Below are 12,831 nucleotides of genomic sequence, written 5' to 3'. Positions count from 1 at the left end.
TCTGGTACCATTAGCAAGCACAGTAAGCAAAACAAACCCTGGGTAACACTATACAGTCACAGCTGTCCATCTCTCTCTGTCACACACATACACACACACAGGTAACAATGATATCAAAATGTCTAGCCTATTAGACTCAATTCATTTTTGGGGGTGAAAGAGAGACCTTAGGGCTGATGTAGCTCTCAGTTTCTTCATTTTATTGGCTCAAGCAATAGCTGAGAATCTAAACCCAGATTTTTCATCTGACTTTTTCAACTGTGGTCTGCTCGGTCCCTGCTATCACTGTTTCTTCAAACGTAAGTAAATGTTCAGGTTCCCATGGACCCTTAGTACTGATTTAAATTTATTCTTACTGTAATATTACTTAAATTAGTATAAACATGAACATTTGTGTAAGCTTCTTATACCTATAGCTTTTAAGCAAGTAGAAAACTATAACAAATTCACGAACTAAACTTTAAAACCAATAAAATTGACTAACAGTGATAATGTAATATGATGTTTAGCTAAAACTAATTCCTCCTTGCTATGTGATTGTGGACTGATGTCCATGGTAGAATTCTCTTGAATTCAGCTTGTGTGGTGACTTATATCTCCCACCATCTTTTCTGATGAGCTCCTGAGAAACCTTTGTAACCTCATTTAGGTATTAAACCTGTTTCTGTCCTTCACTAAGTCTGAGATAAAATAGTGCTTCCGGATGTCAATTTGTTAGTAGATACAAATGTGGACAGTGAAATCTCTTGGCATTTACTTGATTTTTAAAAAATATAACAGCTTTATTGAGATAAACTTCACATACCACATAGTTCATTTAAAGTGTATCACTCAGTGATTTTTAATACAACCACTGTATAACTACCACGGTCAGTTTTAGAACATATTCATCGCCTCAAAAACCCTTCAGTCATCACCTCACAGTACCATTTAGTTATCACCCCAGGTCTGCCATCCCTCTAGCACTAGGCAACCCCTAATCTACTTTCTGTCTTTATAGACTTGCCTATTCTGTACATTTCATGTAAATGGAATCATATATGTGGTCTTTTGTGACTGGCTTCTTTCACTTAGCATGGTGTTTTTCAAGGTTTATCAATTGTGTAGAAAGTATCAGTACTTCATTCCTTTTTATGGCTGAAGAGTATTCCATTGTATGAATATACCATATTTTGTTTATCCATCAGTTGATGGAGACATTAGGGATTGTTTCTACCTTTTGACTATTAGGAATAATGCTGGTATAAGCACTGGTACACAGGTTTCTGTATGGACATGTTTTCATTTCTCTTGGGTAGGTATTAGGAAGTGGAATCACCAGGTCATATGGTAGGTAACTCTTACATTTAAACGTGTGAGGAACACCCTGACTGTTTTCCTAAGTGGCTGCACCACTTTTATTTTTACATTCCTATCAGCAGTGTGGGAGTACATTTTTTTCTTACATTCCCACCAGCAGTGTGTGAGGGTTCCAATTTCTCTGCATCTCCACCAATCCTTGTTAATTGTCCATCTTTTTGATTGTAGACATCCTAGTGGGTGGCAAGTAATATCTCATTATGGCTTTGATTTGTATTTCCCTGATGACTAATGGTGTCGAACATCTTTTCATGTGTTTATTGTCCATTTGTATATTATCTTTTGAGAAATGTCTATTCAGGACCTTTGTCCATTTTTTAATATATCTTTTTATTATCTTTTAAGAGCTCTTCCTGTATTCTAGATTCGAGTCTCTTATTGGAGGTGTGATTTGCAAATATTTTCTCCCATTTTGTGGGTTGTATTTTTGCTTTGAGTATCCTTTGAAGCGCAAAAGTTTTAGGTTTTTTTGCATTATATATTTTTAATTGTAGGAAAATATACATAACAAAATTTACCATTTTAACCATTTTTTTGATTGCAGAGAATTTGATCTTTTCTACTGTTTTTATAAGAATGATACATGATTACTATAAAACATTCAAGCAATATGGAAAAGTGTAAAGAAAAGCAATGAATCACCTAAAATCCCACCAGCCAGGAATAACCAGGGTTAACAATTGAAAACCATCATTCTTGGCATCTTTTTTTACACATATGCAGATAGAAAGGAGTAAGAATGACATCACATTTCACTTGCTTTTCATTTCTTCTTTTTTTTTTCTTTTTGTTTTTTCACACTTATATTCTTTTCAAAAGTATTGTTTCACTCAACTAACCCTCATATGTTCATTTTTGTTCATTCATTTCATTTATTCCAGGGGCCTAGAACAGTGCCTGGCTATTGTATCCTTAATAAGTGTTTCTTGGATGAATGGATAAATGAACACAAGTGAACAGGGCACCTGGGACTCCTCGCCCCCAGTCCTAGGGCACTCAGAACCTGTCCACTGAAGGTGCTAAGGCACCTGGGTTGGGGGTTCTCAACAATGGGTCGGATGCTTCCTGTATCCTTCAGCTAAATGGGCTGTGGCTGCTCCTGAGACCATGGTTTCCTTTCTATCTTCCCCAGGGACTGTCCTTTGCCCCAGCTCTGAGAAGCCTGGGTGTCCTCTGACCTGGCCAGACCCAGGCTAACTTTGTCATGAGTAGCTCATGACATAACAAAACTAAATGAACCTGAAGGAATTATTACTAAACTTCATATAAATCTTTCTTCATCACCAGGGGTATTAATTCCAATAGGAGCCCTTTATGATTATGATAGCCATTAGGATATTAACATTTTATAAAAAAAAAAATTCATATTTCAAATTTAGACAGGAGGCATCGTCTCTCTACGATGAACAGTATAGGAATTTATACACTTATACTGCTTCCTTCTTCCTCTCTCCCATCCTCCCTCCCAATTTCTGTTGAGCCTTTCTGTTAAAATTTATTACAATTTTCGTCTGTAACCATAACTTCCCAATTTTTTTGTCCTACATTTAAATGAATTCTGTGCACTTGCTGTTTTACCCACCACTACTTATGTTCTCATTTTATTTATTTGTTGAGTTTTTGGGGCAGCTGGCTGGTACAGGGATTGAACTCTGGACCTTGGTGTTATCAGCACCATGTGCTAACTGACTGAGCTAACCAGTCAGCTCTGCTTATTTTATTTTGATTAATCCCTTGGTTATATCTCTGTGAATGTTCTAGAAATCATTGAATTGTATACTTTAATGAGTGAATTATGTGGTATGTGAATTATATCTGAATAAAGCTTTACTACTTTAAAATTTTATTATTTATTTATGGCAGCTGGCTGGTACAGGGATCTGAACCCTTGACCTTGGTGTTATCAGCACCACACTGTAACCAAGTAAGCTAACTGGCCAGCTCCCGCTTGAACCTTATGTCCATATTCATAAGAGATACTGGTCTGTAGTTTTCTTGTGATGTCTCTGTCTGATTTGGGTATCAGGGTAATGCTGGCCTCATGAGCGAGTTGGGAAGTGTTCTCTCCTCTTCAATATTTTGGAAGAGTTTGTGAAGAATTGGTGTTGATTCTTCTTCAAATGTTTGTTAGAAATTACCAGTGAAGCCATCTGGTCTTAGGCTTTTCTTTATGAATAGTCTTTTGATAACTGATTCAATCCTTTACTTGTTGTAGGTCTGTCCAGATTGTCTGTTTCTTTTTAAGTTTCCACAGAAACTTTCTGTCTAGAAAGATTGTGTTTCTAGGAATTAGTTCATTTGATCTAAGTTACCTAATTTATTGGCGTACGGTTGTTCATAGTATTCCTTTATAATCCTTTTTATTTCTGTAAAGGCAGTGGTAATGTCCCCTCTTTATTTTCTGATTTAGTAAGTTGAGTGTTCTCTCTGTTTTTTATGGTCAATCTAGCTAAATGCTTGTCTTTTCAAAAATCCAACTTTGGGTTGTTGTTTTTCTCAAATATTGTTTGCTATTCTCTACTTCATTCATTTCCACTTTAATCTTTTTAATTTCCTTTCTTCTGCTTGCTTTATTTAGTTTACTTTTATTTTTTAATATCTCAAGGTAGGAGGTTAGGTTATTTATTTGAGGTTAGGTTCTTTCTTTTTTCTTTTTTTTGGGAGGGTGGGGAATCTTTTTTAATATAGGCATTAGTAGCTATAAATTTCCCTCCAAGGACCACTTTGGCTTCGTCCTATAACTTTTCTTATATTTTGCACTCATTTTTATTCATCTCAGAGTCTTTTCTAATTTCCCTTTTGATTTCTTCTTTGACCCATTGTTTGTTTAGGTGTGTGCTGTTTAATGTCTGTATATTTGTAAGTTTTACAGATTTCTTTCTGTACTGATTTCTACTTTCATTCTATTGTGGTCAGAGAACACACTTGTATTATTTCTATCCTTTTAAATTTATTGAAATTGGTTTTGTAGTCTGTCCTGGAGAATGACACACGTGCAGTTGAGAAGAATGTACATTCTGCTGTTGTTGGTGGGGTGTTCCATGTATGTCTCTTGCGTCTAGTTGTTTATGTGTTGTTCAAGTCTTCTGCTGCTTTGTTGATCATCTGCATTGTTGCTCTATCCATTATTGAAAGTAGGGTATTGGTTTCTCCGAACATTTTTAATTTGCCTATTTTCCTCTCATTTTTGCCAGTTTTTGCTTTATGTACTTGTATTTTGGGCACTGACCCTTAATTTAGCCTCAGCAGCAGGTAGCTGGGGAAATGCAGAAATGCAGAAATGCAGTCATCCTGTTCCTCATGGGAAGATGTTCCTCTGGGAGCTGGGGGAGAGGGAGCCCTGTGTTCTTGGCTGCATCTCTGCTTATCTTCTTTTCTTTCGGCAGCTGTTCAGTATGGGGAACCAAACCCTTGACCTTAGTGTTACAAGGCCGTGCACTAACCAGCTGAGCTAACCAGCCAGCCCTTGGATGCATCTCTGAAGTGGAATTTCTGTCTCATTGAGCTGGAAGGGAGAGGCTTTGATTCAGACACCGCAGACTTTTGCTTTTCTTACCAACTTACTAGATTTTATTTTAGTAGCATTTTATGTATTTTTTAGTAGCATTTTAAAGAAAATTTTTTAAAAATTAAAATTAAACACATTTTCTTTAGTAAATGTTTCTTCATTTGCTCTCTGGCCTCTTAATAATTTTCACCAGTTTTACTAGGGAGCAGGTCTGTGGGGCTCCTCATGCTGTAATGCTGGAAGTGAAACTCTTACTTGATATTCTATAGGGTCATCATCCAGATGATTTTGAAGTATGCCTATATGATTTTCAAATTAAAATATTTGCCTGGGAAGCTGGAGGATCCCTGGAGTGGTCTATCATTTCTTCCAGAAGTGACCCACTCTAGAAAAAGATGTTTTCACTGGTATTTTCTTTTTTTTTTGTCTTTTTTCCATGTCCGGCAACGGATCGCAACCCTCAGTGTTGCCCCCGTACCGGACCGGGGACCGGCAACGGGATTGCAAGCCTCGGTGTTGCTCCCATGCCTCGCTCAGCCAGTGAGCGGGAGCCAGTCTGTATGTGGGATCCGAACCCTCGGACGGGAGCGCCGCCGCGCTTCACAAGCGGCGCACTATCCAGTGCGCCACCGGGCCGGCCCTTCACTGGTATTTTCTGATTATGGTTAGTCTTGCACTCCTGTGTCCTAGTTTTTACCAACGATAAGAATTTATGTTAAGGAAAAACACAGATTCATGTTCACCAACTTTTAAGCCCCTTGGGCTGGGCGGATGCCCTGCGTTCTACACCACTTCATCTCCTCGTGCATACTGAGTGAGCCCTCAGTAAATGCCCCTGCCAGACAGCACTTGACCCATGAGTCTTGGGACCTTTGAGGAAGAAGAAATGTGAGAAGTCAGTTACTAGCTCTGTTGGAATACTCTCAATGGTGAGGGACTTCTCAATGTGGCAAAAGTTCTTCCTTATTTTGAATTAAGTGGACTTGCATGGTTTAAATTCTGCAGCTTTTAACAAGTCTTTTTTGTTTGACAGTTTTGTTTTCCTAGTAGAAGCAGGTAGAAGCTGCTACTCACATATGGTTAGAATTCAACAGTATGATCACATGCTGGCTGAAACACAGCCCACAGTTGAGATATTTTAATCAGCCTTAACCAAATTGCTAATCCTAAACCTCATACATAGCTTCACGGTGTCTTCTGAATTCTAGGTGTGAGGCAAAATTATGTTTAAAAAAAAAAGCTCATGCCCCTGCTCCAGTACCTACTAAACTCAAGCACTAATTTGATAATTTTTTTTTCTCTCTCTAGGAATATAAGACTTACAAGGAGAACTTTCTGAAGCGCTTCCAACTCACAAAGCTGCCTCCATATCTAATCTTTTGTATTAAGAGATTCACTAAGAACAACTTCTTCGTAGAGAAGAATCCGACTATCGTCAACTTCCCTATTACGTGAGTATCGTTCTGCTTCATGCTTCACTTCCTCTTGGGGGAGTGAGCCTGGATTTCTTTTCATATTTTTGTACCACTATTAATTTTGGACTGTTTTAGTTGGAGATTGCAAGGAACAGAGTCTACATACACTACATAATTTAAAGGTTTTTACTGGAAGAATACATATAATTCAGGGACCCCACAGATAGATGTTTACCTGGAGGAATTTTCCTTTATTTTCTCTCCAGTTGCTGGCTGGGAATTGTAGTCTTGATGTAGAGAAGAAGAGTTGATGAAAGTGGGGTGGGGCAGGTGGGATTCTGCCTGGCTTTGAAGGTCATTCTGAGTAGGTAGGGTCTGCCTGTCCGTTTTCTGGTCATCACACCTCCTTGCATACTGGAGCTAGTCACAGACAGTGGGGATGGTTTCAGATTTGTCTAGTCATCTTGGGGTCCATCTCTTCAATTTTTTTCTCATAGGTTAAAGTCTAGAATGTGCTCAATTTCTTCCTATTGATGGGGAAATTGTAAACTTTGATTTATGGTCTTATTTTTAATTTGTCATGCTGTTGTCTTTTTATGAACATTTGTATGTATTTTAATGGGAAATTGGAAACAGTTGTAACAGTAACAGATGCTTTTCGTTGGCTACCTTCTAGCTCAGAAATCTCCTGTAAGACTCCTTTGGGGATAGACTGTTGGTTTTCAGTTCTTAGGAGACAAGGTTTTTCACATTCTAAAGAAGCTGTCTCTGGGAACATGGAGAAACCTCGTGGTAGGGCTGGCAGGAAGAAACGTGGGTCTCAGTGTGCTGGTGTTTAGATAAGGTAAGGGTAGAGTCCAGGATTTGGATGGGTATATGATGTTTAGGCCATTAGTCTTTATTTTTTTATTTTTAGTCTTTGTTTTTTTTTAAACTTTCACAAAATAGTTTGGGAGAAGTAATCGGCAGATGCTCATCTTGTTTCTTTCTCCCTCCCTCTATCCTCTTCCGTTTCCCAGTTCCCCAAACTATACCAGGACTGTCAGTTTTTTCCTTTGAAAATAGTTTCAGTTTTTTGGGTTTTTTTAGGATTTTAACAATTTACGAATCGTCTTGTGAAAAATTTGCATAATCACTTCAGATAAAGTCATTGCAGAATCTTTACTCCTGCTTTTTGCCAGCACCAGCACTGTCCTTCGCAGTCCCCCTGACTTTCTTCATTCTGTTCTTGTGTTCCTTTTGCTGTCTTCTTGAGGTCTTTTTCTTCTCATACAAGGCCATGTCTTATAAGTCTAGTTTGGGTTCATTTTTCTTTGCATAATCCAAGGAATCATAAATCATGCCAAAGCCAGTTGTCTTGCCACCACCAAAATGGGTTCTGAATCCATATACAGAGATGACATACAGCGTGGGCTTGTACCTTTTGGCTAGTTTTTCCCGAATTTCTGTCTTAGGTACTATTGTCTTCCAGGGGTGAAGAACGTCAATGACCATTTGTTTCCTCTAAAGTAGTCAGTTGGTCATGAATTTCCTGGTCTGGATAGTTACTGTGTCATTCATGATAGCGGCCGATCCTCAGGAAGCCAGAGAGGAAAAGAGCAGTTCCAGTTCTTAATTCTGTGTAGTGTTTAAGAGGGTAGTGTCTAAAATTAAGAGGCCTAAGTCCTGGGCTGTCCTAGTGGTGGGACCTTGGACAGGTTATTTGCATATTTTCTGGATGTAGTCTCTTTTGGATAAAACAAGAGGCTTGGATTGGATGAGCCCTAAGAGTCCTTCCAGGTATAACGTTTTATTGTTTCCGGATTCTATGAGTGCTGAGAATCTGAGAACTGTATGGAGTGGGGGTGGGGTGAGGAGAGAGAATCTTTGCAAAGAGGAATATAGGAGAATTTTTTTTCTCCTTTGCCACACTTTTCTTCTTTTCCTTCACTGGCATCTTGTTTACTCCTAACAGAGGAGTTGCTGAGGTGCAGTCCCTTCGGGCTTCTCATTGCATTCATGCTGCTTTGAGTAATCTTTTTTTCATCTCCGTTGCACAGTGAGATGTGTAACAGTTTATGTCACCTGTAGAAGGGAATAGAGGGTCATGGTGGCCAGCTCTCTGCTACCTTGCAAAGTACCACAGAGGCCCTTTCTTTGAAAGTCCATGAATCAAGGTTTTATTTCAGAACTGGCTTCTAGTGAATTGCCACAGTCAGTGGCCTGTTCTGGTGGGAAGGAGCAGTCTTGACTCCAAGGGCAGCTCCAGCAGGAGGAAGACTATATTGATGGCGGTTCCTGCTGAGTTGCCACAGAAATTTTCTTACCCTAATTGGTTTCTATTACACTGGGCCTGGGGTATGTTTATTTTCCTACCAGTTGCATTTGGATTTTTGGTAACTATGACTTCAGTAGTTTGTTCTTCAGAAAACTTCCTTCAGAGAAGTTAAGAAAAAGGTTAACTTTGTAACTAGTCAGCATTTTAGAGAACATCAAACTGTGTGACTCCTTCTGGAAAACTGTGCTTTAATTACTTTATTTGTTGTTGTTACTTTCAGGTAATTTGGTTCTAGATTATCTAAATGTCCCTACTTCTTGAAAAGGACTCTTTTCTTCCTAAGTCTTCTCTTGTATTTAATTCATAACATATCCTCTTTTCATCAGAGTTATCAGACTTGCAGTAGTTAGATGCCCTCTGCTTGTTTGGAGATAGGGATTTTTCTTTTTTTTTTTTCCTTCAGTTTTCTTTTTCTTTATTTGTCTACATTTAGCTTAATTTAGATATACTGCCTGAAAATGATCCAGACATACCAAAAAACCCCACTCTGTCCCACTGGTTTTTAAAATAAAATCTTCACTTATAAAAATGAAACACTAAAGCATTAAATTACAGAAAGCTCATTTAACTCTCACTTCACAAAAGCATTACCAGATGACCTATCCCTTCTGTCACTATTTAAAGAGAAACTGAGTTGACTCTAACACCCATTGTCAATAGACAGAAGGATACTGAACTTCAAGAACTTAAAAAAACCTCTACCCAAAGTTGTAATGGCAACTGACAAACCATTGAAGACAGAGTGCCAAACACAGCTAAATATGGGTCACAGAATGGGTCACGGGAGTGACTCACTGCATCTCCCAACTTGGCAACAGGGCAGGGGCCTAGAGGGGCCGGCTGACATGTTAACTGTGATGTGGGAACTGAATTTTCCAGTGGGGAGGAGTAAATAAGAAGGTACAAGTCTCCCCCCTGCCCCTGTGGAGGCTTTCTCTGTACTTATAGTTCATACTCTGGTCTGTGTTTTGGCTGTAGCTGCTCTGTGAGGACAGGCAGGAGCTGGGAGAGCCACTGTCATTCCGGCCAGACCTGGGGGAGTTGTTGTTGGACCGTGACGAATAGCCTCCTTGTTTGCCTTCAGTGAGGAGCCGCCCCCAGAATCCCCATGTGACCTGGGTTGTAGGATGACCCGCCCACGCCATAGCTACTGTAGTTGAATTTGCTCTCGTAGTTGTAGTCGTAGCTGCCCCCGCTGTAGGAGTTGCAGTAGGAAGAGGAGTCGCCTTTGCCATGGTTACAGCCTTTCTTTTCGCCCTGTGGGGATCCGTAGTTGCTGCACTGGCTCTGGTTGTCCGACTGCTGTTGGCTGTGGGGGAACTGGTTGTCCGAGCCATAGGAGGTCTTCTGCTGACCTCCATGTGGCTGCTGCTTCCCAGCATGTTTTGGGGGCACCAGCAAGTTGTAGTTCTTGCTTTGACAGTAGGAGCCATAGCCAGAGGAGCCTCCACCCCTGCTGCCACCAGCATTCCCAGAATGCCCTCCATTGCTATAGAACTGACTAGCCTGCTGTCGCCCAGTTGGAGATATGGTCTTTTGAGGACAGGTTAAAGCTTTACTTTCAGTTAATTAGTTCTCTAAACTGGATTGTTGGTCAGATTGGGAGATGAGTATGATTTGCTCCTTTGCCTATTTTCTTTTTTTTTTTTTTTTTTTTTTTTTTTTTTTTGGTGGCTAGCCAGTGCAGGGATCTGAACCCTTGACCTTGGTATTAGCTCCTTGACCTATTTTCTAAAACAAAATGATTAAATGTTAATTCATTCTTTTTGCCACTTGAATAGTTTTGGTTCAGTCATGAAATCTTAAGTATAAACACTCCTGGAGGCTTCTCTAGGACTCATTCAGAAGAGTCTGGACAGCTGTTGTTCAAGCTGAAGGGAAAATAACAGAAGTTAGCTTTTAGCAGCTGGCAGGCAGGATGACCATCTAGAGCGCATGTGGATTTCTTAGGACTCATATCTAAATTATCTTTAACAGTGAATATTTATCACAATCTGACTGTTATATATGGGACACTGTCAGTCAGTAGAAACAAGTAGCTATCACCAACACATGGAGAGCTGCATAAAATAATTAGAACAAAGTTGTATGTTTGTTTATTACTACATAGTTTACATTTAAAACTCTTTGTATATTTGAACAATTAATATATTTACATAGTCTAAATTCAAAGGGAGATATGTATTATTTAAAGTTTTGTAAATATTCATAGGTTCCTACAAATTAGGTGGTTAATATATTCTCTTAATATTTATGTTAGTTGTTGATCTGTTTCCCTATTTAACTATTTGAATGTTCTTCACAATTGTCTTTGTACAATCTTCACAATAAGCATTTATCATATAGCACTTTACTTTGTAATACCCGATGTACATTTATACTTTAACTGTTGGATAAAATTCAACACATGAAACAAAGGAGAAGATTTTATTCCAGTACATCAAGAATGCTTCTCCATATTTAGAAGTGAATGTTCAGATATTAAAAATAAATCTAATGTTTCTAAGTCCCAGTTGAAGGAACCTAGTCAGTAGTCTCTTTGGCAAACAGAACTGAGAAATTTGGAACCTGTGGGGTAGCCAAGGTGTGGGTCATATAAAAAAGAGAAAGCTGGGCTCCAAAGTAAAGGAGAGGAATAAAGCTGATGTCCAAAGAAGGCAGAAAAGAGGGCATGTGGCTCTCTTGGATCCTGTTTTTTTTCTAGTACCTGGTTCCAGTGCATTTCCTAGTCTGAAAACCTTGAATAGAGTCCCCTTTTGTGCTTAAGCTAGCTTGGGTAGGTTTCTGCTACTTGAATCTGGTCTGCCACTTACTTGAATAAAAGAAAAAAACAATCAAGTAAAGAAGCAAGGTCTCAGAAAATAAAAGAAAAATAAATCTGGATGATCTGCCTTGTTTGTCATGTTGAGGTTGTTACAATGATGACGTCCAGCAGCACGATAATCACATATTTAGGCCTTCCATAGCCTAAGTCCAGAGATCAAGTGTTGACTGATACCATGCAGCCGCAGCTGAATTCCCAGATAGGATGGTGAGTAGGATGAAATCCACCAGTTATCTCACTTACTCCTCACCATCCTGCAGGAGATAGTGACTCTCAGTCTTGTATCATAGAAGAGGCTTCGGTTGTGTAACCTGCTTCAACTCACGCACAGCTCCGAAGAGGCAGAGCCAGGATTCCAGTTCAAGTTGGAATGAGTCTAGACCCTGCACTTTTTGCTCCTAGACATTCTTTAAAAGGCACTTTTTCCAGAGAGACCATCATTCTTGTTGGCAAATTTTGGAGTCCAACAAATCTGGACTTTCCTGGCTCTGCAAGCCTACCCAGAGCTAGGGTCCTAAAATAGGATTCAAGTGCTGTGTGATCCATTTCTGTAGTACAGTTTCTCTAATCTCATAGCCCTTGTCTCATATTCTGGCTTTATTTTCATCATCACCAGAAACGTGGATCTGAGGGAATACTTGTCTGAAGAAGTACAAGCAGTACACAAGAACACCACTTATGACCTCATTGCAAACATCGTACACGATGGCAAGCCTTCTGAGGGCTCCTACCGGATCCATGTGCTTCATCACGTGAGTGGCTACTGACTGTCTCATGGCACAGAGTGGCAGAAACAGGTGGTGTTCCTTTGACATTTCAGAGGGCAGCTCCCTTCAGTTTGCCCTTGCTTGGCCTTGGCTTTGGGACTCTGCAAGTAATAGAGCTGTCAGTGTTTAGTTTAAGGCAGGGGTTCTCAATTTTGGCTGCACATTGGACTCACCTGGGGAGCTTTTTATTTTATTTATTTATTTTTTAATTTTATTTTGTCGATATACAATGAGGTTGATTATTGTGGCCCATTACCGAAACCCCCCTCCCTCCTCCCTCTCCACCCTCCCACCCAGCAATGTCCTTTCTGTTTGCTTGTTGTATCAACTTCAAGGAGTTGTAGTTGTTAAGTCTTCTTCCCCCCCCGCCCCCCGGATTGTGTGTGTGTGTGTGTGTGTGTGTGTGTGTGTGTGTGTATTTATTTATTTATTTTTAGCTCCCACCAGTAAGTGAGAACATGTGGTATTTCTCTTTCTGTGCCTGACTTATTTCACTTAATATAATTCTCTCAAGGTCCATCCATGTTGTTGCAAATGGCAGTATTTCATTCGTTTTTATAGCTGAGTAGTAGATATACCATCCATTGTGTAGATATACCACATTTTCCGGAGCCTCTATGGAAAATGGTATGGAGGTTCCT

General features: G+C 39.5%; 1 protein-coding gene across 1 annotated transcript in view; it reads left to right on the top strand.

Annotated features, from left to right (window-relative positions):
* Positions 1-12,831, top strand: part of USP39 (ubiquitin specific peptidase 39) — a 54,231-nt gene that overhangs the window by 20,369 nt on the left and 21,031 nt on the right. The window contains exons 10-11 of the mRNA XM_008577749.1: positions 6,176-6,318; positions 12,040-12,175. Coding sequence (XP_008575971.1) covers positions 6,176-6,318; positions 12,040-12,175 — 279 coding nt within the window. The remainder of the gene's footprint in view (positions 1-6,175; positions 6,319-12,039; positions 12,176-12,831) is intronic.

The sequence above is a fragment of the Galeopterus variegatus genome, unplaced genomic scaffold (assembly GCF_000696425.1).
Source record: "Galeopterus variegatus unplaced genomic scaffold, G_variegatus-3.0.2 Scaffold1571, whole genome shotgun sequence".
Taxonomy (NCBI): domain Eukaryota; kingdom Metazoa; phylum Chordata; class Mammalia; order Dermoptera; family Cynocephalidae; genus Galeopterus; species Galeopterus variegatus.
Note: the sequence above shows the minus strand (reverse complement) of the source record. Positions and strands in the feature narration are given on the sequence as shown.